General features: G+C 39.5%; 1 protein-coding gene across 3 annotated transcripts; it reads left to right on the forward strand.

Annotated features, from left to right (window-relative positions):
- The first annotated feature begins 53 nt into the window (after positions 1-53).
- Positions 54-22,565, forward strand: Zc3hc1 (zinc finger C3HC-type containing 1). Of its 3 annotated transcripts, XM_013158456.3 has the most exons (11): positions 65-232; positions 724-750; positions 2,040-2,151; positions 8,750-8,900; positions 9,737-9,820; positions 14,943-15,070; positions 17,023-17,171; positions 17,596-17,839; positions 18,320-18,532; positions 19,113-19,316; positions 22,180-22,565. In XM_013158456.3, exons 1-11 carry the CDS (start codon positions 90-92, stop codon positions 22,246-22,248), a joined length of 1,524 nt encoding a protein of 507 aa, XP_013013910.1. In that variant the 5' UTR covers positions 65-89; the 3' UTR covers positions 22,249-22,565. The 3 variants fall into 3 exon arrangements, with proteins under 3 accessions (XP_003475240.1, XP_013013910.1, XP_023423094.1); XM_003475192.5 differs by lacking the exon at positions 724-750 and having other exon boundaries at positions 54-232; XM_023567326.2 differs by lacking the exons at positions 65-232; positions 724-750 and adding an exon at positions 857-884.
- The last annotated feature ends 1,600 nt before the right edge of the window (positions 22,566-24,165 follow it).

The following is a 24,165-nucleotide window of genomic DNA, read 5'->3' on the forward strand; positions in this document are numbered from 1 at the left end:
GGTTGCCTAGAGAGGCGGCTGTTAACCGCCCAGAACGGAAGTTCCTAAGGCTTCAAACCCGCGGGGACACAACTCACTAACGGACCAACATGGCGGCGCCCAGTGAGGGGCAGGTGTTTACCGCGGGGGCTGAAAAGAATTGGGGTGTTGTTCGTTCTCCAGAAGGAACACCCCAAAAAGTCCGGCAGCTAATAGATGAGGGGATTGCCCCAGAAGAGGGAGGTGCAGAATCGTGAGTTCTCCTGTCAGCCTGGGTCTGGCGCTGGAAAATTGGAGAGGGCTGAGGGAACTGAGGCCTGGAGCAAGTACAGAGGTTGGGGATTGTCCCCTCGATCGGCGATTTTGCCTGTGGGGACGGACTTGTTGGGTTTAGAAAGAGATTACAATAATTGGTGGGCTCTGGGTTCCTCAGAATTTATTTGATTCAGCATCACGGGCAGTTTTTGTCCTAAGACTTTTCTGAAAGGAAAACGGGACCACTAAGTGAATGAACACTTAACCTCTTAGTTGGAATTCGTAACATTTTGCACCGCAGACCCCTTCGCTAGTGTGGTAAAACTTGAGTCCTTTTTCTGAAAAATATTTTTAAGTTCATACAGCAAGTTGCGTAGCAATTTTTAAAAACTTGTTCTTTTTTGAAAGGTAGAGTCTCACTGTGTTGCCCAGATTGGCCTCAAACTCACGCTCATTTTTTCTTTGACGCCCAAATAATTGGGATTACAGTCGCGCGACACCTGACTACAGAGAATCGTACGTGAAACCAGTTACTTCATAGTGTAGATAAGATACTAAAAGAGAAAAAGTTGTGCCAGAAATTGCTTTTTATGAGTTAAGTAATACGTAGTATGTCTATTATCAACAATCACTTTCAAGTAATGTTGAATGTAAGTAGTATTTCCAAACATACCCAACAACCATAATGTGAGGAAATTTCCATTGGTGACAAAAATTATTTCCCTATGTGACAGATTCACAGATACTGCTTATACTACCGTGGACTTTTTAAAAGCCTTCATAATTAGAAAAATTACTACATCTTAGAGAGGCTAGTGAAATGTTATTTTAGTCATACAGATTTGTAGTGGTCAGTTTTTCCAAGAACCACATCTCCTGAATCTGAGGGACATTCTTAGAATAAATTTATTTCCTTCTAACCAAGATTGCTGGTGTAAAGTTATTTTTATTAATAATTATTTTTGGGCTGGGGGGTTTAGCTCAGCGGCACCTGCCTTGCAAGCAGGCGGTCGTGAGTTCGATCCCTGGTACCGATAAAAAAAATGAAAAACAAAACAAAAAAAATAATTATTATTTTTGTCTTGATATTTCCAATTCCCAGTCTTCTGGTGCTGTCAAAATGCTTTTTACAGCACAGCATGGTGGTGTACCACTGTAATCCCCAGCACTTGGGAGGCTGAGGCAGGGTGATGGCCTTGTGTTGAGGCTAGTCTAGGCTACATTACAGGACCTTGCCTCAAAAAAAAAAAAAAAAGAAAGAAAGAAATGCCTTTCTCTGAAATGAAAGAATTTCTTGATTAATTTGTTTTTCTCCCTTAATTTTTTTCATCACATCTAAAGATTTTAACTGTGATTTAATTTTTCAGTTGTTTCTCTTTGGAAGGAGTAAGGTGGTGCATCCAGGTAGTAATATAAGTTGTTTTTTCTGCTGTAGAGGAACTAAATTTCTGAAGTGACTCAAATTGTCTTATTTTATGTTTACTAAAGTCAAGCAAAATATAGTTGAAGAACAGAGAGTGAGCTAGAAAATAGTTTGGTATTAATGGAGCACTACAAAGGTACAAATTGACTGAGGCAGTCTTTAAAATTTAGTCTTTAAAATACTGAGTTAGAAATGCCAGATTGGAGAATTTGGTTTCTACTTACTAGTATTATGAAGCCATTGAAAATATTAAGCAGAGGAATGACATGATTGAAATTATTTTTAGGCAGGTTAAAATCTAATTTGGGTCTGAAGGTATAATGTGAAGAGAAGCCAAATGGTTCTGTGAGAAGTTATCAACTGTTCTACCACTTTATTTTAGGAAGGATACATCTGCCACATTCCAGTCAGCTAATGGATCTCCCCAACCAGAACAACCTGCACTGGAATCTACAAGCAAAGAAGCCTTCTTTAGCAGAGTAGAAACATTTTCTATATCCTTTTTCAGTTCATATAATTTGTTCTTTCTACCTGTGCCTGGAATTGTTATTTTTCAAGGAACTATTCTACTTAACTCTAATGTATTAAACTGAAGAATTAACCTTGAAAAAACTTTTACAGGAAAATTAGCATCATGATGTATTATCCCTCAAATGGATATTTAGGACTAACCTTTTCTTCTTTTTTTTTTTTTTAACCTTTGCTTTTTATGGAAAAAAAAGTGAACAACCTGAAAGAATAACTAATTATATAAAAGACATTCTCACATGTATTATCAATTTTATCTTCACCTAAAACCTGTGTATTATGTTTATTTTACATAAAAAGAAATAGTTATAACAGTAGGTTTAGGGGCTGGGGATTTAGTTTAGCGGTGTAAGTGCCTGCCTTGCAAGCAGGCAGTCGTGAGTTCGATCCCCGGTACCGATAAAAAGGAAAAAGACGAAAAAAAACAGTGAGTTTATATGACTTGCCCAAGACACCCTTCTAGCAAATGACAAAGGTGGATTATAGTTTAATTTTTTTAAAGGTTGTACTACTATATTATCTCTTTATAGATTTTCTTTTGTGTAATTGTTGCCTAATGATTGCCCTAAAACTTAGTGGTTTAAAACATTGTCTCTCAGTGTCAGGCAAAGCTTAGTTGAGTTTCTAGTTCAGGCTGTCTTGCAGGCAACAGTCAGGGTCAGCTGGAGCACAGTTATCTCAAGGCTCAGCTAGGAAAGAGTACTGCAAAGGTCTCTCACATGATTTTTGGTACAGTTCATATTCTCCTGGCTGTTGGACCAAGGGCCAACAGTTCTATGCTGTCCATTGGCTGGAGACGTCCCTTGATACCTTATTATATAGGCCTTTCTGCAGAAACCTTTCAGAATTTGGCAGCTGGTTTCTGTCAGGGTAAGCAAATGAGAGAGCAAGATGAAAGACACTTATTTGAGTAACCTAGCCTCAGAAGTGACATCCTGTCATTTTTGCCAGATTCTTAAAAGCAAGTCACTAGGTGAGCCCATACTGAATAGGTTAACCAAGGGCATAAATACCAGAAAGCAAAATTATTGGAGCTACTTTAAAAGCTGCCTCTGTGTGTGTGTGTGTGTGTGTGTGTGTGTGTAAGATTGGGATTGTATCCGGGGCCTCCACACTAAGCTATATCTCCAGCCATTTTTTATTTTTTGAGGCAGGGTCTTTGCTAAGTCACTAAGTTGCCCATTAAATTCAGGCTGAGCTTCAGTTTGTGGTCTACTTGCCTTAGCCTCCCAGAGTGCTGAGATTACAGGTGTAACACAGTGCTACTATTTCTGGATCAGCTGGTGTGTGGGTGTGTATTTATTTATTCTCTGATACTGGAGATTTAAACCTAGGGTTTACTAGACTACATCCCCAGCCTTTTATTTATTATTTTTATTTTGAGACAAAGTCTTGCTAAATTGCACAGGTTGGCCTCAAACTTAGGATCCTGCTAAGTAGCTGGTATTATAGCAATGTGCCACCAGCCTCAACTTTAACTTTAAAACAGTTACAAATGTTCCTAAACCAGGCATTATGATACATGTGTGTAACCTTAGTACTTGGGAGACTGAGGCAGGAGGGTGACTGCAAGTTCAAGGCCAGCCTAAGCTGTCTATCAAGATCCTATCTCTTTTTTTTTTTGTCTTTCTCATTTTTATTGGTACCAAGGATCAAACTCACGACCGCCTGCTTGCAAGGCAGGTGCTTATGCCGCTGAGCTAAATCCCCAGCCCCTCAAGATCCTATCTCAAAACACCAAAAAGTAACTACCCCCGAGTTTTTATGACGGGTAGTTTCAGGACCCCCTTGATAACAACATCCCCTAAAGTTCAAGTCCTTTGTATGAAACAGTGTATTATTTGCATATAATTTATGCATATTGCCCTGTATACTTTGTCATCCCTAGATTACTTATAATACCTAGTACAATGTGAATGCTATATAAATAGTTGTTATACTTTTATTTAGTAAATAATGACTTAAAAATTATATATGTTCAATGCAGATGCCATTTTGTAAAATTGTTTATTTATGTGCAGTACTGAGGTTTGAACCTAGGGCCTCACATATGCTGGGCAAGTACTCTACCACTGAGCTAAATCCCCACCCCTAAGAGTATTTTTGATGCCTACAGTTCATTGAATCTGTGATGGAAAATCAGAGGATTCAGGGGACTGAGATTTCAGACTTGTGGAAAGTTTTCAGAGGTGGTAAAGAATGTTGTTTTTGTTTTTGGGTTTTTTTCTTTTTTTTTTTTTTTTTGCATTATTTCCAAATAAGTTGCTGAAGTTATGCTTTATTTCTATATCTCAAATATTTCCCACAAACAAGGACTTTTCTCCTGCATACCAACAATGCAACAATTAGAATGAGAAATTGCCAGATACAGTAACTCATACTTATAATCCCAGGCCCTTGAGAGGCTGAGGCAGTTTAGTGAGACCCTCGTTCAAAATAAAAAGGTTGAAGATGTCGTTCAATGGTAGATCACTGCCTATTTGAGTTGCTGGGTTCAGTCCTTTATACCACCAAAAGATAAACCAGAAAATTGGCAATGATAAACTATTACTATCTGGGGCTGGGGATTTAGCTCAGCGGCATAAGCTCCTGCCTTGCAAGCAGGTAGTCATGAGTTTGATCCCTGGTACCGATAAAAAGGAAAAAGACAAAAAAAAAGTATTACTATCTAATCTTCAGATCCCAGTTTTTTTTTATTAATTGTACTAATAATAATGTTTGCAGTGGAAAAAATCCTGTTGATAATCATTGCATTTTGTTATACTGCTGTAGTCTCCTGTAATCTAGAATATTCCCTCAAGCTTCTTTTTTTTTTTTTTTTTTTTTTTAATTTTATGACCTTGACACCTTTAAGAGTTAGGCAAACAATAGACCGTACCTCAACTCGCCTCACTTCTGCTAGGTTCAAGCTGTTCAGGAGGATCATGAAGTGATACTGTATGCTCATGGATCTTACCAGCTGGCACATGTTAAGGGTTATCTTTGTATGGTGATGACCACTTGATGAAGGGAATATTGGCTGTGATCATTATCCACTACAAAAATAACTCCTCCTTTGTAATAAAAACCACTTCAGAGGAGGTTCTCTGAAAATGTAACTCTCTTGTTTCTCATCAGACTTTATGTTCTTGTAGCATCACAGGCTCATGGTTTCCTTTTTTGTTCAGTGGATTATAATCTATTACTGTGTTCTAATTGTCCCTCAATAGTCAGTGAAATCCTCTTCAATTTGCCATTTATGTCACTTTCTCTCTCTTTTTTTTTTTGTAGTGTTTTGAAACAGGGTCTCACTATGTTCAACCTGGCCTTGGACTCACTACGTAACCCAGGATGGCTTCAAATTTGTGGCAGTCTTCCTGCCTCACCTTTCTAAGTACTGGAACTACAGGCATGCATCCCTATACCTGGCTCTAGAATGCTATTTAAAAGCCAAGATATATGGCCAAGATATATGGTACATACCTGTAATCCCACTACTCGGAGGCTGAGGCAGGAAGATTATTCTATTCCAGCCTGAGCAATTTAGCTACTTATAGGGACCTTGTCTTAAAAAAGAGTTAGGACTATAACTCAGGGTAAAGGCCATGGGTTCAATATATAGTACTGGGGGAAAAATACAAAGCCAAGATCCTGAAAACTGCACACTGTGAATTTATAGCTCATGGATGCTGTTGCATAGAGGAAAGAGCTATGGATACTAATATGTATAATACTATATGTATAATAGACAAATACTATATGTGTAATAGACAAATACTATATGTATAATAGACATAGATATGCATAACACATATGTATGTGGACCCACATTTATGTGTACATGTACAATTATCCTTTGGTATCCATAGGGGGGTTGACTTCAAGACCCCTCTGGACACCAAAATCCCTGAATATTCAAGTTTTTTTATAGTGGCGTAGTACTTACATAGGACCTACATATGCTCTCTGTATAGTTTAAGTCATTTCTAGATTACTTAAGTATAATATCATGTAGAGAATAAGTAGTATGTGGGAATACTGAAAAGCAAAAAAGTCTGTATTGGGTAGTTGTGGTGGTACACACCTATAATCCTAGCCTTCAGGAGGCAAAAGCAGGAGGATCAGACCAACCTGGGCTATGTAGTATTTAAACCCAGTGCCTCACAAACACTAGGCAAGTGTTCTCCCATTTAATTATAGCCTCAGCCCTCAGATGCATTTGTTGGAAAACAAAACAAAACCCTTGAATTTATGACTAGCTAAGCATATCAGTGCAGACCCTACAGATAAGGAAAGCCAGGTGTATACCTCTTTATGTCTGTGTATGTTTCTGTATCTCTTTCTTTCTTTTGTCTTTTTGAGACAGGGTCTCACTATGCAGTTCAGGCTGACCTTGAACTCACTTTATAGCCCAGGCTGGTCTCAAACTCATAATGATCCTTCTGCCTCAGCCTCCTGAGTGTTGGGATTATGGGCATGAGCCACCACACCCAGCTTTTATCCCTATATTTAAAAAATACTATATGGATACCTGCAGGCACTTTTAATTCTTGTTCGGTACCACAGAATTCATTCTCCCTTTCTGTCATTTCTTGTCCTTATTCAACATTGTGAAGCCCAATTCTTTTTATCCTTAATACAGTTAGTTTCATCAGTCTCTCTGTATGCATGCACTCTTCCATTTCTGCTGTACTGTCTCTTGCATGAGTTTCTTTTTCTTTTTTTATAGTTTTTAGAGATTGAACTCTGGAACTTTATACTGAATGACATTACTGCTCCTTTTAAAAAAAAGTATTATTTTGAGGCAGGGACTTGCTAAGTCAGCAAATTGCCCAGGCTGGCCTCAGACTTGTGATCCTCTTAATTCAGCCTCCCAGAGTGCCAGAATCACAGGCATGTACCACCATGTCAGCTTTTCATCCCATTCAGGCCCTAGCACTCCATGCAGACCTGGCCCATGTGAATATCTTTTGTATCTCGTTTTGCTTTGATGCACCAGCTTGGATTACCCTTCTATGTGGTTTCCCTTTTCACACCACTTGGATTTAGGCTATGGTGTGTGGCCTCTCCACATCGTCCTGGCACAGACATCTTCCCTATTTCCTATCTGATGATTTTAATGTGCTTGAGAAGGAGAAGGTATTTTAACTATTCTTCTAACAGTCGTTCTTTGGATTCAGTTCATTTTTTTGGTACAGTATTTAGTTCCATTTCCTTTTGTTCTTATTGGCTATAAATTTATCACCTCTGGATATGGTGATCATTTATTTAACTTGATCTAATTATGTGCTTCAGTTGTTTTTATTCTAGATAATCCTAGCTCCTTAAACATTAATACCTAAACTGTTATCTAATCTTTATTCCTTCTTTTGCTGAGATTGGAATGTTTTCAAATTCCTATATCCCTTATAAAAAATACAGAACTTTCCTGCTTTATCTTCCCCCTTTTTTGTGCTATATAAAATAATAGCTCATTAGGTAAAGCATTAAACCACATACTTATACATACAAAGCTGTAGGTGTGGTGGTACATATCTGTAATCCCAGCATTTGGGAGGCTGAGGAAAGCTATCCTGGGCAACCTGACTGAGCAAGACCTTGACTTAAAACTAAAAGTATAAATAAATAAATAAAAAGTAAAAATGAGGAAAAGGACTAGAGATATAGCTCTGTGTGACAGTCCTGGATTCAATGCCTACACAAAAAAATAAAAATAATGAAAGATCAAAAATAAGGATCAATAAACATTTCAGGACATTTTAGGCTACCCTCAGCTTTTTGAAATATGTGCATCCATACGTACCTGTTAGTATATAACAATTGACTATGGAAAGTGAAGGTAAATATAGATTTGATGTGAAAGGAGAGCATACACAAGTAGTAGAAAATATTCCTGCCTTTTTTACCACTCCTGTTGACTAGGCATATAATAGTGGGTTCACTAGTGTCTTTTGAGTTCCTAATGTTTCAGATTAAATAACAGTGAGTGGCTTCTATATTGCATTACACCACCAGTAGTAAAATTTTTTTTGAGATTCAGTTTCATTGTGTTGTCCATGGCAATCTCAAGACTAAGTGATTTTCCTTAGCCTTCTGTGTAACTAGGGCTACAGGTGTGCCACAAAATAAAATTTTGAATCATGTAAAACAGTGTTATCTAGAGAAAAGATTAATAACTTTGTGTGTGTGTCTGTGTCTGTGTGTGAGATTGTATTTTTTTCAAAGAGAAAATTCATTTTATTTCAAGGAGAAAAAAACTAAAAATTTCAAAACATCAATCAGTGGGCAACAATGGTGCAAACATTGTGCATTGTCATCTCCACATTCACCCAGAGTACAAGAAACTAACAACTTTTTCACTCTGCTTGTTACCTAAATGATCATCATTCTGTAAAGTATGTATCTTATCTGCACTGTAAAAATAGACTTTACAACTTCTTTTACCTTTCTCACATCTTTTGTCTTTAATATATTTATCCCAATATGCAATAAGAATGAATTAAAGTTTCCTTTCTGACTTATTCATTTAAATTTTATTCATTTAAATATACTTGCAGTGTTTGTTGTTTCTCTTAACATGAGCACTCTTTGAAATGGGCAGGGAAGCCCCCTGAGCTGTCCCCACTCGTGTGTGCAAAATATGGCTGGGTCACAGTTGAATGTGACATGCTCAAATGCTCCAGCTGTCAAGCTTTTCTTTGTGCTAGTTTACAGCCAGCTTTTGACTTTGACAGATGTAAGTAAAAGTACAGATAAAATCTTTCTTCACATTCAAAGATACGATCGTTTTTCTAGAAAAAATCACTAGTTGAGCAAAAATGTCCTCTGCGTATGAAAAGATAAATTTCACTTGAATTATAAGCTTAGTCATTACTTTTCTTAAGATCTAAGCTAGTGGGGCTAGGGATTTAGCTCAGCGGCATAAGCGCCTGCCTTGCAAGCAGGCAGTCGTGAGTTCGATCCCTGGTACCCATAAAAACGAAAAAGACAAAAAAAAAAAAAAAAACTAAGCTAGTGTCAAGTAGACTTGAGTTTATATGTTTTAGGTAAATAACAGCAGTATGTTTACTTTTTCATTAAAAAATGCATACTTGAGACAAAGGGTTTCTGAATGCTCACGTTTTGAAATGCCCTGCCTTTTAAATTACATGATATGTATCCTTTTCTGATCTTAGGATCTCAATTTACAATGTATTTTGCAAAAAATATTATGATGTAGTTGCTATTATTTTCATGTATTTATTAATTTTTTTCATTATTTTAATTTGTAGTTGTGTGGGGTTTTTTGTTTTTTGTGGGTATTTTTGGTGGGTACCAGAAATTGAACTCAGGACCTTACACTTGCCAGGCAGGCACTACACCACTGAGCTCTATCTCTGTCCCATGTTTGTATTCTTAAGATTCTTGACTACTGGAGCTAGGGATTTAGCTCAGCAGCATAAGCACCTGCCTTGCAAGCAGGTAGTCGTGAGTTTGATCCCTGGTACCGATTAAAAAAAAAAAATTCTTGACTATTGGATTTTGAATCTATGTAGTGTTTTTTTAAAGCATTGCTACTTGTGTGGATTTCAGATAAGGAACGCTGTGATGAGCTGAAGAAATCCTTGTGCACTGCCCATGAGAAGTTCTGTTTTTGGCCAGATAGCCCCTGTCCAGGTACTTATTTCCAAGTCCATCTACAGTCTTTCCTGGGTCATTATATTTCTAATATTGTCTATTTTGTTCTTTCTTTCTTTCCTTTTTTTTTTTTTTTTTTTTCCAGCAGAGTCTCATAGTGTAGCCCAGGCTGGCCTTGAATTTATGGTGATCTTCAGCCTCCCAAGTAGTGCTGGGATTATAGTTGTACACCATGATACCTGGCTCTAGTATTGTCCATTTCTTTGTGAAAACCTAATCTTTGAAGTTTTTTTTTTTTTCTTTTACTTGTACTTTTCTTTTTTTTTTGGTCTTTTTCGTTTTTTATCGGTACCAGGGATCAAACTCACAACTGCCTGCTTGCAAAGCAGGCGCTTATGCCGCTGAGCTAAATCCCCAACCCACTTGTACTTTTCAAGAACTTACATATTGATGTTATTACTTAACTTTTTTAAGTGCATTTGTCTTGCTAGTGACTTAGCCATGTATACCTTACCCCATTTAATCATCAAAGGAACCCCTGGAAGTAAATGCTATCAACTCAGTTTTTTTTTTTTATAGGTGATGAGGAATCAAAGGTCTTAAACCAGAGAGAAGCTATAGCTATGGTTTTCTCTGATTGCAAGCTCTCTGCTTTCTTTCCCACCATACTAAGCAGCACCTTGTTCTACTGAGGCTTCCTTTAGAGAATGCACTAACTTCATTAATGGCAGTTAAAAGGGGTTTGCTATAGAAGACTAACAGGACTCAAATGAGAGTGATACAGAACTAGTTACTGGAGTAAAACTGTACACTCTAGCAGTAACACTGAAGTAGGATGTCTTCACAGCTTCAGACCCCTCCACAAGGAAACTGTAGTGGTCAGGTTTAAGCATCTCTACTTCTCTGTATATAGGCCATGGCAGGACATGATCTTCTGGAATCAGGAACCATTGATGTGTGCACAGAACACTTTGAAATGAGAACCCAAAATGCAGTTATCAACTGGGACTTTTTGTTTTGTTTTTGTCATTTTGAGACAGAGTTTCACAATATAGTTCAGGTTGGCCTTGAATTCACTTTGTATCCCAGGCTGGCCTTGAAATCGAGGTGATCCTCCTGCCTCACCTTATAGGATTACAGGTGTGAACCACTGTACCTGGCCATCAATTGAGATTTTTAAATATTTTGTTGGTTACACAGAAATATTTCTGCTAAGTAAACAGCTTTAACAGTAGAGCCCCCTGGTGGGGAAATCTCACCAAGACCAGTTAATTCCTCAGACCCTTGGTTACAGTGCAACACTGCATCATATATGTCATACCTTTTTCAGGGATAAGTACAGTGTAGGTATATATTTTTTTTTAATTTCAATAGGGCAGCTCTGGCCAATTCTAAGATCACAGATGGCTAGGAATATTCCATTAATGAACACCAAGAAGAAAAAATAGATTGTTACTGCCTCTGATGAAACTGTTAAAATGAAGATTAATGTGTAACAAGCATTTCTAGCTGTTGGGCTAGGTATTTCAATGTGTGCTATGACATGACTGTGTCCTGTGATTATTTGAATCCCTCCCTGTCCACGGCACTCAGTCCAAATTTTTAGGGTCTGCCCAGACTCTTTAATAGGTCCCAGCTACTGTGATTCTGCACTTTGCTTTTCTGACCTTATTCATAACTGTATCTCACTTAGGAACCTCAAATTCTTAAGTAGATCTCTCCTGAACTTTACTCGTCTTCTAACTACCCTCTAAATATTTCCACAAAGCTTTGCATGGTGGCACATGCCTGTAATCCCAGCACTCTAGAGGCTGAGGCAGGAGAACTGCTGTGAGTTTGAGGCCACCCTGGGCTACATAATGAGTTCAAGGCCAGCCTGAACTACGTAGCAAGACCTGGTCTCAAAAAAACATTTCCCTGTATATTATTCATACAGGGATTTCAACATATACAAAGCTGAACTTTTCATAGACCTAAATTTTTATTTTTATTTATTTATTTATTTTGTGTTTTTGAGACAGGGTCTCACTATGCAGTTCAGGCTGGCCTTGAACTCACAGTGATCCTTCTGCCTCAGCCTCCTCACACCTAGGATAACAGGTATGCACAATGCCTGACTGATGGCATGTATTTTGACATACAGCAGAGCCTTGAGTTATAACTGGTGTAACATGAGCAACTTGGGTTCCGACCAGAATTTTAGTTTTAATTTATGACCAAAGTCTTGCGTTATGAGCTGATTGCTGGCTGCTTATACATCCAGATGTTCTCAAATACAGATTTAACCCTTAAAGAGTTCTAGAAGGAATATTACAACATCCTTTCCTATATGGGGTTAATTGAGAAATCCTGGATCAATGTCTCTCTAAGGATACTGAGATCTGCCTCTATACAGGAGAGAGACTCTGATGGCTGTGTAGAGGAGCCTCAGCCTTCAGGTTGACAGCTTAGTTACAACCAGCCTTGGAGAACAAACTGAGTTTGCAAGTCAAGGGTCACTGTATATGATTACAGTTGTCCCTTGTACCTATGAGGGATTGGTTCCAAGATCCCTTTGGATACCAAAATGTGTGAATTCTTGAGTCCCTTATGTAAGATGGCATGGCATTTGCACAGAACCTATATATATATTCTGCTGTATACTTTAACTCATTTCTAGATTACTTATATAATCTAATACAAAATAAATGCTGTCTGTAAGGTGGGGGTTTTTGTTGTTTTGTTTTGTTTTTGTCTTTTGAGGCAAGGTCTCACTGTGTAGTTTAGGCTGCCCCTGAACTCACAGTGTAGCCCAGACTGACCTTGAACTCATGGTAATCCTCTTGCCTAGTCTCCCAGGTATGAGCAACCATGCTAGATCCTTATTTTAATTTTTTAGACAATTTCTCAAATTTTGAAAGTTTTCAAATGCAGAAAAAAATCTTTGTATCTAGTGTCCAACACCACTTAATGTATACCAGCATTTTACCATCTTTGGTTCAAACCATGCCACCTTGCTTTCTTTCTGCTAATCAAGAAGAGTTACATTGCCAAACACATGTCTGTAATCCAGCACTTGGAGTGCTGAGGTAGGAGATTCATCTTAAGTTAAGAGACTAGCATGGGACTGGGGATTTAGCTCAGCGGCATCTGCGCCTGCCTTGGAAGGGCGGTCGTGAGTTCGGTCCTTGGTACCAGGGGAAAAAAAAGAGAGAGAGAGACTAGCATGAGTTTCATAGTGTGTTCAAGGCAAGCCTGAATGACATAGTGAGACCCTGTTTAAGAAAAAAAAAAATTTATGTCAAACATGGTGCACACACCTAAAATTCCAGCACTCTGAGAGGCCAGAGTAGGAAGACTGAAGTTTAAGCCTAGCTTAGGCAACTTAGTGATTTAACAAGACCCATTCTCAAAATAAAATGGGCTAGTGATACATCTTTTGGGTTCAATCTCTAATACCCCAATAATGTTTAAAAAAAAGATGTCAAAGTTTTAAAGGTCATATAATTTCTCCATTCTCAATCTCTGCCCCTGTATCTTGAAGTAACATTTACATTTGTCTATAAGTAACCTAGGCAGGGTGATGCACACCTGTAATCCCAATCATTGGGAAGCTGAGGCAGGAGGAGTGAGTTCAAGGTCAGAAAAACAAAAACAAAAAAATATAGCACTATTTACTTTTTCCACAATTCTGTGTAAGTGTTGAACATATCTATATCCTTCTATAACTTACTTTTTGTTGGGAATATGACTGGTCAACTTTTAAAATTGCATCCATGCTGTCACATGTAGTATGTTTGAAGCTTTGTAATTAGTACACTAATCTAAAATTACATAGCTCCCAGGTGATAATTTTCCCAGTTAGCTCTCCTTAGTAAAGCTAGTGTTTTTTCACTTGGTGGTGGTAATAACTTGGTACTGGTAGTTGAACCCAGTGTGTCACACATGACCATGCTCTCCCACTGAGTTACAGCACCTATGCAGAAAAGTTGGGTTTTTCTCATCGTAGAACCCACTGTCAAACCTTCCTTGTCCATGATTGTAACTATAACCAGAACAACATTTTTTCCTGTGTCAGCACCCACAGAAACTGAACAAGCTTTTTGTTCTGGGTATCTCATTCCTGGTACAGTTCCTACCTAGTTTTAGTTCTGTTCAGCACATTTATAGTTTCTTTTCTATTTTTTTAATATGGAAATTAATGGTTTTCATCAACTTTCGGAAGTTTTCAGCTAATTTTTTTTAAACTTTTTTCCTTCCTCTTTCCCCCTCTCACCTATCCTTCTGTGGTTCATTCTTTTTTCTTTTTAGGATAATCTCAATCTACCTATCTTGAGTGTTGCTGATTCTTTCTCCTACAAACTCAGATCTGTTGTTGAGCTCCTTTACTGAATGTTCAGTTTTTGTACTTTCCAGTTCCATAGTTTCTCTCTAATTCTTTTAAAGATTTTTTCCTCTTTACTGACATTCTCTGTTTGGTGAGACATCTTCAGACTTTTCATGTTTTGCTTTGCTTCATGCTAGGGTTCAATACAGGGTGTTCATACTGAGCTACCTCCTTAGACTTTTTTTTTTTTTACAACAGGGTGTCACTGGGGCTGGAGATTTAGCTCAGCGGCATAAGCGCCTGCCTTGCAAGCAGGCAGTCGTGAGTTTGATTCCTGGTACCGATAAAAAGGAAAAAGAAAAAAAAAAAAAAAAAAACCGGGTGTCACTAAGTTGCCCAGGTTGGGCTTGTACCAAATATCTGACAGATCAATCTGGTAATGCCCAAGATAGTACTCAGCTATATCCCTATCCCTACTTAAAACCAATCTGGTTTCTTCTATCTTCCTAACTCCTTTCAGCCCCTCTGCAGAGTGCTTCAAACTCTGGGCTCAAGTGAGCCTCTTTTCATAGGCTGCTGACTCACTGAGGCCACACATACCACAGTGTACCTGGCTGCAGTAATTCCTCTTTTTTTTTTTTCCCTTGGGTCTTTTTGAGGTAATTTTTCTATATGTGGTCCAAGCTGCAGCCTAGGTTGGCAGTTATCCTCTTGCCTCAGCTTCCCAGCGGCTAGTAATACAGGCATGTGCCGCCACATTTGACTCTTAATAAATTTCTCATCCATGTTACATTTTTGTAATTATCCTATTTTTTTTTAACACCAGTATAATCTTCCACTGTACTTCCTTCACAGACCGATTTGGAATGTTGCCTTTGGATGAACCTGCAGTTCTTGTCAGTGAGTTCCTGGATCGGTTTCAAAGCCTTTGTCACTTGGACCTCCAGCTCCCTTCCCTGAGGCCAGAAGACTTAAAAACTATGGTGAGTTTTTCTTGGCTAGGTTACAATGGCCTCTAATTGTTACTAGCATTTATAAGTAGATTTCTTTTAATAGCAAAGGATAGGCTGTTACAAAGGGAACTACTTGTCTCTCATCTGATCTTTTCAGTTTTTACCAGAAAATATGTTCCACTTAAAATATTTAGATACCTGTTTTAAGTTTTGGGGATGGGGCAGGTGGCTGTAGTAAGGAGGAAGCCTAGAGACTCACTCATGCTAGGTAAGTGCTAGACCACTGAGCTACACCTCCAGTCCTTTTATAAAATTGTATTTTGAGATAGATTCTCCCCTAAATTTTCCAGCTAGCTTTGAACTTTTGCTCCTCCTGCCTCACCCTCCCAGATAGCTGAGATCATTGGTTATAGGTATGTATGCCATCCTGCCTAGGTTAGACACGATTCTTTGTTTTTGTTTTTGTTTTTGGGGGGTTTGTTTTGGTGGAGAGCTTTCCAGAAATTGTACCCAGGACCTCCACAAAGTAAGTTTGCTAAGTTCCCCATCTGGGACTTGATCCTCTCAGAGAGTTGTGCTTGCCAGTATGCACCACTATGCCTGGCTAGACAGGATTTTTTAAATGGCATAAATTCAAATTTATCTTGATTTGTTAAACTAGTTAACAGAAGATATGGAAATATGACTACCTAGGGTTTATTGCATACCAACTTTTAAAGGGCAAGTTACAACTCCTTTTTTTGTTGTTAAATCTCTTTTTGTTGTTGTTTTTGTTTGTTTGCTTGCTTGCTTGTTTGTTTTGTTTTTTTGGTACTAGGGATCAAATTCACGTCCTCATGCTTGCCTGGCAGGCACTTGTACTGCTGAGCTAAATCCCCAGCCTCATGCTTGCTTGCATTTTGAGACAGGGTCTCCCTATATAGTTCAGGCTAGCCTTGAACTCACTGTGTAGTCCAGGTTGACCTCAAACTCATGGCAGTCCTCCCGAGTGCTGGCATTACTGGCATGCCCTGCAATGCCCTGCCTATAAATTTCTTCTTGTGAATAGAAATGTTGAAATACTCTGGCCCATCTGTACTTTGAAACTGAATGTTTACTGTCCCAGTTGATCAGCCTGTGAGTACTCTATGAAGATAAACTGTGTTGTAGAAAATAGCAGCTGGTATTTTCCTTCTTGAAGTTGACAATCCGACATGTTTTTTTTTTTGTTTTTTTGTCTTTTTATTGGTACTGGGGATCGAACTCACGACTGCCTGCTTCCAAGGCAGGCGCTTATGCCGCTGAGCTAAATCCCCAGCCTCCCGACATGGCTTTTTAACAGCAGACTGTCATCCTCTGGCACCTACTTATGTCACCCTGTCCTTAGCCAACTCTATGACTCCCCCCACCCCACTTTATAGTTCTTTATTATCCTTAGAACAAAAATGAAGGCTAGGAAATAATGTTCATTCTAAAAGTAAATTTATTGTCAGGCCAAGATTAAGTAGTAAATTTTTCATTATTTTGGTTTGAAGTTCACACGTTTAGAGAAAATTGACAGTGGGTAAATTGAAAACACACTTTTTTTTTTTTTTTTTTTTTTTTTTTTTGATACCAGAGATCAAAACTCATAGCCTTGTGCTTGCCAAGCAGGTACTTGTACTGCTGAGCTAAACCCCCAGCCCATGAAAAACACTTTTGTACTTTAAAAAAAGAAAAATGGATCCCACAATCCTGCCCTAGAGTGAGTCTTGTGTATGAAGATGCTGTCACTAAGTTCATCATTTCTTTCCTGATTTTTGTCTCTTGCCATCTAAGGACATCATAATGTGTAAATTTTCTTTTTCTTTTTCTTTTTTCTTTTCTTTTCTTTTCTTTTTTTTTTTTTTTTTTTGGTACCAGGAATCAAACTCAGGACCTTGCATTTGCCAGCAGGCACTTGTGCTAAATTTTCATTTTGTGGTGACTGAAACCTGAAGTTGTTTACCTTGGTTCTTTTGTAGTGCTTGACAGAAGACAAGGTCAGCCTTCTGCTAAACCTGCTTGAAGATGAACTTGATCACCAAACGGACGAGAAAAAAGCTGCAAGCAAACTGGGCTCAGACATTCATGTCACTGCCTGTATTCTCTCTGTGTGTGGCTGGGCATGTAGGTTAGTCAGAGAATCTTGCCTGGGTACATGAACCATGACAACAGACTACAGCTCAATCACATCTGTCACTAGTAGCATTTGGAAATCACAGACATTTTTTAACAAAACCAGAATTAGGACTTAGGAATCCTTGGTATTCACACTTTATTTCTTATATTGTTACTTCCTACCTGGAAGTTTATGTTCCTTTAAAGAATAAAGCGCATTTCAGAGCACGCCAAGGTCCAGACCTTTTATGGGAAATATATAAGCGGGACTGAGACAGATGGTGAGATTAGTGGACAGGGCTGTGAGAGGACATGGCTATCATTCCAGAGGCCAGCATAGAGATGTGCTAGCTGAAACAAAGCATGCTCGTGAATCATGCTAAGGCATGTGGCGATGTTGTTTGGGAACACCCACTTTCTTTTCCATTCCTTCCCAGCCCCGCTCTGGAACCTATGCAGCTCTCCCTGATAACGTGTTCACACTGCATGAGGAAAGTGGGGCTCTGGAGCTTCCAGCAGATGGAGTCATCCATGACTGACCTGGAATCCTGCTTTGGCCCGACCAGCTCGCCTATCGCAGGGCCTGAGGGTCGGCCAGAGCGCTTCCCTCCAGTGCCAGAATCTCCTCGGAGGATAATGACCCGGAGCCAGGATGCCACATTTTCACCAGGCTTGGACCAGGTTTTGACTTAGCTTGTTTGGGGTAGACATGTTAATAGCATTCTTGCCAAAAGTGTTAGTTGTAGAAGTTGATGGATAGCTTTTTTTTTTGCTATACTGGGAGTCAAACCCTTGACCTTCACACTGAACCACATCCTCAGCCCTTTTATTATTTTGTTAGTGAGACAGGACCTCACTAAGTTACCCTGGGTGAGCTGCAGTTTGCAATTCTTCTGCCTTAGTCTCCCCAGAGTATAGTAATTACTGTATGTGTGTGTGTGTCCCAGTGCCCAGAAAGGCTTTACTTCTGACTGCATAGATCAATCAGACTATCCTGTCACGTTTCTGTTCACCAGTACAGAAGCTAAATTCATTGCAAAGATTCAGTAAACAAATATAACTTAAGATTTTAGTTATGTATGCAGTTCAGAAACTACTTAGAAATACTTTCTTAGACTAACAGTTAACGTCATTCATATATTCTCATTGTTTTCCCTTCAGGCTGAAAAAAGTCCTGGTCCCACTGTCTCCCGGATGCGGAGCTGGGACTCTTCCTGTCCTGTAGAGCGTCCTGAGCCAGAGACAGCCAGCCCTACTCCTAGAACCCGCCCTGTGACCCGGAGCATGGGCGCGGGGGATGCTGCTGGCCTAGAAATGCCCTCCAGCCCTCTCCGGAGAGCCAAGCGTGCTCGCCTCTGTTCTTCAGGCAGCTCGGTGAGTTTGCTGTCTGCAGCTGTGTGGCATGGAAAACCAGGCACCGGCCTTCCTAATTCTGTAACCAGAAGTAGACTGTGAATAATTTCAAGATAGGCCACATCTTAAGTTGTCATTTGTTCCTTTGGGATGGATTCTCAAGAGGTAAGGAGTATCTCAGGCCAAGGGGACAGAAGCTAGGAACAAACCTGATAAATACTGTTTGTTTACACAAAAAGAGGAAAAGAATAAAGGAAAATAAATAAAGAGTTAAAGGAGAATGTAAAAAGTAGAAGCTTGGCTGGGCGTGGTGGCTTACACCTGTAATCCCAGCACTCGGGAGGCTGAGGCGGGAGGATCATTGCGAGTTCGAGACTACCCTAGGCTACAAAGTGAGCCTAAGGCTAGTCTGAACTGCACAGCGAGACCCTGTCTCAAAAAAAAAAAGACAAAAAAAAAAAAAAAAAGTTTAAAAAAAGTAGAAGCTTGGACAATCATGAGATTCTAACCATGATGACTAATGGCAATGCATCCCTGAATCAAGATAGCATCTGCCCTTCATTGACAGTTCATTGCCCTTCATTGTCTCTTCCTCCCTCAGGACACAGCTAGAAGCTTCTTTGATCCCACGTCTCAGCACAGAGACTGGTGCCCTTGGGTGAACAGCACACTTGGCAGAGAAGCCAAAGAGAACAGGGGATTGGAGCAGGATGCCAGTGCCTCTGCAGAGCCAGGCTGGAAGGCAGCGCTGACTATGCTGCTGGCGCGTAAGCAATCTAGCCAGCCAGCTGAAGCAGACCCTATGGTGAGCTAAGTAGATGCCTGTGTATGTGCAGCACTTGGGGTTGATAGAACTGGTGTCAGAAGCTGGTGCTGTAATTAGTACCCTGCCTGCCTTTGGCTTTTCTGAGTTGGACATACTCTGGTTTCATCTTAGAGAAAGGCACGGAAGTGGTTCAGTGGCTGCAGCCTAGCATATGGTATTCCATCAAATTCAGTTAGATTCTTTGTTCTCACAGCTAAAATGACTTGAGGTTGAGAGGAGTACAGACATGGAAGTAGATGAATGGGCAGCTGCCCCAGTCTCCTGTTGCAGAGCAGCTGCTTACTCCGTCAGAGTGGCTGTCTCTTTCTTTGGAGCCTGGCCAGTGAGCTTGGCTGTTGGGAGCTCTGTGCTCTGACGCTGTGCCAGTGATTTCACTCCCAGATCAAACACCTTACTTTTATTCTCCCCACAGCCCAAGCATGTGCGCTAGACCATCATCAACCATCACAGTCCTGACTGCTGTGATTATAGGGTGTATAAGTGCAAAGCCATCCTGACATCTGAGAGAACAAGTCAAGTGCTTGCTGTGTATCAGGGATGAAAGTGATAGGGTGGCTATTAAGAAATCATGAAAACTCAGTTCTCTTTTCTCTGTGGGCTCACTTCCAGACTTGCCTTGTAGCCTGCTATAAATATAACAGTTCTGACCTCTATGGCCTTCAAGGCCAAATGAAATAACACTTGCCAACCAGCATCCTCAGATTTGTGGTTTTGTAGGGTCACAGGGTTCCACTGAAAGCAAATGAATCAGTGCTAGAAGCCTGACAATGTACATCAGTATCTTCAATAAATATGTACCTGAAGCTTTCCAAGTTTTTTCAGAAAAAACTTTTTAATTTAAAAGCTTTTGGAAAAATAAGAAGCTATTTGAGGGGCTGGGAATTTAGCTCAGCGACATAAGCGCCTGCCTTGAAAGCAGGCAGTCGTGAGTTCGATCCCCGGTACCGATAAAAAGGAAAAAGACCAAAAAAAAAAAAAAAAGAAGCTATTTGAAGACAAATATTTGATCCATTGCTCAAATTAGAGATACAAATTTATCTTTATACATAAAATTCTCCGTGCCTAGAGGAAATACTATTTAGTTACTGTTATACTAAAATCAAACAGCACAGGGGGTTTGTTGTTATTGCCTTTAGGTGTTGTATTGTGTGTGTGTGTGTGTGTGTGTGTGTGTGTGTGTGTGTGTGTGTGTATTTTTAAGTGGAAAATGTTGGCAATGGATTTCAAGGCTTTTAAGATCCTTTTTGGAAGCATGTCTCAACCTACTCCTTCCTGCTTTAAATGGATACTACAGTACCAGGCTTAATAGGACTGTGGCCAGATCTTGATGTTTGGGAAAAAAAATTTTATACTTTTTGTTTGTTTTGTTTTTGTTTTCTTGAGACAAAGTCTTATTAGATAGTCCTGGCAGGCTTCAAACTCACAATCTTCTTTCTCAGCCTCCTGAGTAATGGTGTTATCAGACTGTACCACCATGTGTGCTTTTTCTAAAATTTAGTTTCTTTCAGAGATTATAGGCCAGATTGAGACCAGCCAGGATTGCATAATGTGACCCTGTCTCAATAAAATTTAAACAAAAAAATTAGTTTACTTCAGCTTTAATTGATCCCTAAATGAATTCCTCCTCAGTACCCTGAGTCAAGCTTTTCTTCCATAGGATTTTCTTTTCTTTTTTTATTGATAAGCTCATCTGTAAAACAATAAAAACCATCCATGGTGGCACATGCCTGTAATTCCAGCATTTGGGAGGTCAAGAGAGAACAAGGGAGGTCAAGGCAGGAGGATCACCATGAATTCTGGCCAGCCTGGGATACCTAGTGAGTCCAAGGTCAGCCTGAATTATATAGCAGGACTCTATCTCAGACCCCTCCCCCCAAAAGAATAAGAAAACAGTGGAATTTCTGTTTTGTATTAGAAAGTGGAGGTAACTTTATGGATTTTATTTTTTATTTTTTTAATGCTGACAATTGATGCCAGTGCCTCCATCCTGAGCTACATCCCTAGAACTTTGTATTTTTTGTTTTGAGACACATTATTGCTGAGTTGCCAGATGCCTGGGCAGAGATCCAAATTTGGATCCCCTTGCTCTAGATTACAGGTATGTCCCACCACACACAGCTTATGGATGGTTTTGTTAAAATTGTTTGTACCCTTACTGAAACTGTTGCTGTATGGGAGGCAGGGAGACATGAATGTTCCATTTACTGAGACATTTTGTTTTGGGGGAGTTTGTTTTGTTTTGGTTTGGTTTTTGAGACAGGGTCTTGCATTGTAGACTAGGTTGGCCTCCATTTCTCATAATCTTAAGGCACATGATAGTTATGATCAAGTGGCAATGAAAATCTTCCTATTTTTAGTTCTGCTGACTAAAACGTGAAACTGAGAAATCCTAGGTTATACTTTAAACTCTTAGGGGCCATTCAGCTTTGTTTGTTATTTTTCCTCAGCTTGAAATTACTGCCAGCTGGATACCATGTGTGAACCCTTAGTCACAGAAAATGAACTCTAGAACCATTTAAGCTCCATAAATAAAACAGTGGGAAATACATGTTGCACTAATGGTCATGTCGTATACAAAGATGAAGACAGATGTTGTACTAGGGGTGAGACTATGAGCCATGATTTGGAGGCACAGTGTGTTTGCAATCTCTCAATAGGACAGCCTTCTTGATTTTGTTAGACGTTAGCTATACATTATATATTACATAATAGAGTTTTTACACAGTTCTGGGTCTGTATAACTCATTTTGAAAGAAATTTATACAAAGTCTTGAAACAGTTATCCTTTGTCTATAAAAATTTAATCCTCAATTTAATTTTTTTTTTTTTGCGATACGTGTAGAGTCTATCTGAGAAGTCAAGGAAAGTATTTCGAATATTCCGGCAGTGGGAATCTTTATGCTCATCGTGAAGATGTTACAGCCCCTTCCTGGAGAGAATTGGAATGAGAGTGACTTTTTGAAAAATGAATTCTGGCATAATCATAAGGAGCCTCTGCCATTGCAGTCATCTTCAGTCATCTTCATGACTAGGAGGAGACCTCGCTCCATGGGGGAGACAGGAGGTAGTGCAGGTGCTGATCTGTTAAAGAACTGCAGAAGTATGAAGCCAGTTGAAGGAAGACCAAGGATCAAAGCACTTATCTCAGCAGCGTTAGTGCAGGCAGTGTTCTGAGGACCGTATGTCCCAGGAATATGACAGTGTATGTTAATAAAGTATTTGTTAGGATTCCTCCTGCCAGAGAATTGCTTTCTGCCTTGCCTAGTGTGTTGAAAAAGACGCAGTGTAATGGTGAACAAGAGTCAAACTTTGGGTTCTCAGAGCAATTGGAAAACCTAAAATTTATTTTTTAATTCCAATCAAAGAGGTATATGCACCAGACGCTAAGGATTTCTGTTATGTCACCAGGAAATTTCCTGAGATAAGGCATTGTGGGTGAACTGGTCATTTTCTCCTTGCTTCAATGACAACAGAGTAGGAAAGTAAAACAAGAGAGAGAAAACCATCCAGAAGAGGCCCCTCAGCTTGCCTTCTCATGCCTGCCTGTCTGATTAGGGATCTGGGGCTCTGTCTCTGCTGTGTGGCCATCAGCCTCTGTGATAGAGAATCAACACTGAACCCAACCCATCTAAACACAGCTTCCTCTCTGGTAGACCACCATGACCCACTGAAGGCTAGGACTCACTTTTTTTTTTTTTTTTTTTTTTTGCTTTGTTTTGTGTTTTGAGACAGGGTCTTGCTGTGTAGTCCAGGCTGACTTTAAACTCACTGTGTAGCCCAAGCAGGCCTCAAGTTCATGACAATTCCTCCTGCCTCAGCCCCTAAGTGCTGGGATTATAGGTGTACAGCACACACGGCCAGTCCTGAGTTCTAAAAGAATGCACAGTGTTAATATCTCTTAAGTGAATGGAGAGGGCCAGGTAGAGGCTACTTCTGTACCCTTTTTTTTTTTTTTTTTTTTTTTTTTTGTACCAGAAATTGAACTTATGGCCTCATGCTTATCAGGCAGGTGCTGTGCCCTTGGGCTATCTCCCCAGTCCCAGCACTGTTTCTTTTTTGTTTTTTTGCCCAGGGATCAAACTACCTCGTGCTAGCCAGGCAGGCGCTTACACCGCTGAGCTAAATCCCCGGCCTCCTAGTACCTTTTTCAAAGGGTATTTTTCTGAGGCCTTTGTTAGTGGTAAATGGCTTGGCAGCATTGGGCTTTTGGTCATTATTGGTCTCCATGGTCGTCCTCAGAAATTACTGAGCAGGTCTCTATCATGTTTATAGAAATGAGACCACTGGCCCCACTTGCCCTGTGTGCTTATTAGTGACAAAGTGAATAGGAAGTCTGCTTTTAAAATGATCTTAGCCTCTATACCAGTTTCTTAAGAAGGGGATACAGGCGTCTGGGAATTTAGCTCAGTGGCACAAGTACTTGTCTGGCAAGTGCAAAGCCATGAATTCAATCCCTAGTATCCCTCTAAAAATAAAAAGTGACACAGAATCATTAATGCAAGATATTCATGTAAGCTATTATAAGCCACAGATTCAGTTTGTAAATCATTTGGGTGTTTTTCAAGTGTTTTCATTATGATTTTTAATTTTTACTCTCTAAAAGTATTTACTAAAAAATAAAAATAAAAAGTATTTATATTTATTTAAAATAGGTAAAAATCCACATTTTATTGTTCATTTCTTTATCATAGATGGAAGCTGATTGGAATAGACTTGGTATATTTCAAGACATTAAGCCTCTTGTTTGTGTGAAGACTGGGTAAACCCTCAAAGATGAATGGCACCCTAGTTTGCAAGAAGTGTATAGTGCAGGCCAGAAAACACACAC

Source organism: Cavia porcellus, unplaced genomic scaffold (genome assembly GCF_034190915.1).
Source record: "Cavia porcellus strain 051 isolate PalLab524CR breed Dunkin Hartley unplaced genomic scaffold, mCavPor4.1 scaffold_2, whole genome shotgun sequence".
NCBI lineage: Eukaryota > Metazoa > Chordata > Mammalia > Rodentia > Caviidae > Cavia > Cavia porcellus.

What these genes read in the sequence shown, in the direction of transcription:
- Zc3hc1 (XM_013158456.3), top strand. Translation starts at nt 90, where the DNA reads ATGGCGGCGCCCAGTGAGGGGCAGGTGTTTACCGCGGGGGCTGAAAAG. An exon ending in GCCAGATAGCCCCTGTCCAG is followed by an intron (nt 9,821 to 14,942) that starts GTACTTATTTCC and finishes CTTCCTTCACAG; the next exon opens with ACCGATTTGGAATGTTGCCT. An exon ending in CAGAAGACTTAAAAACTATG is followed by an intron (nt 15,071 to 17,022) that starts GTGAGTTTTTCT and finishes GTTCTTTTGTAG; the next exon opens with TGCTTGACAGAAGACAAGGT.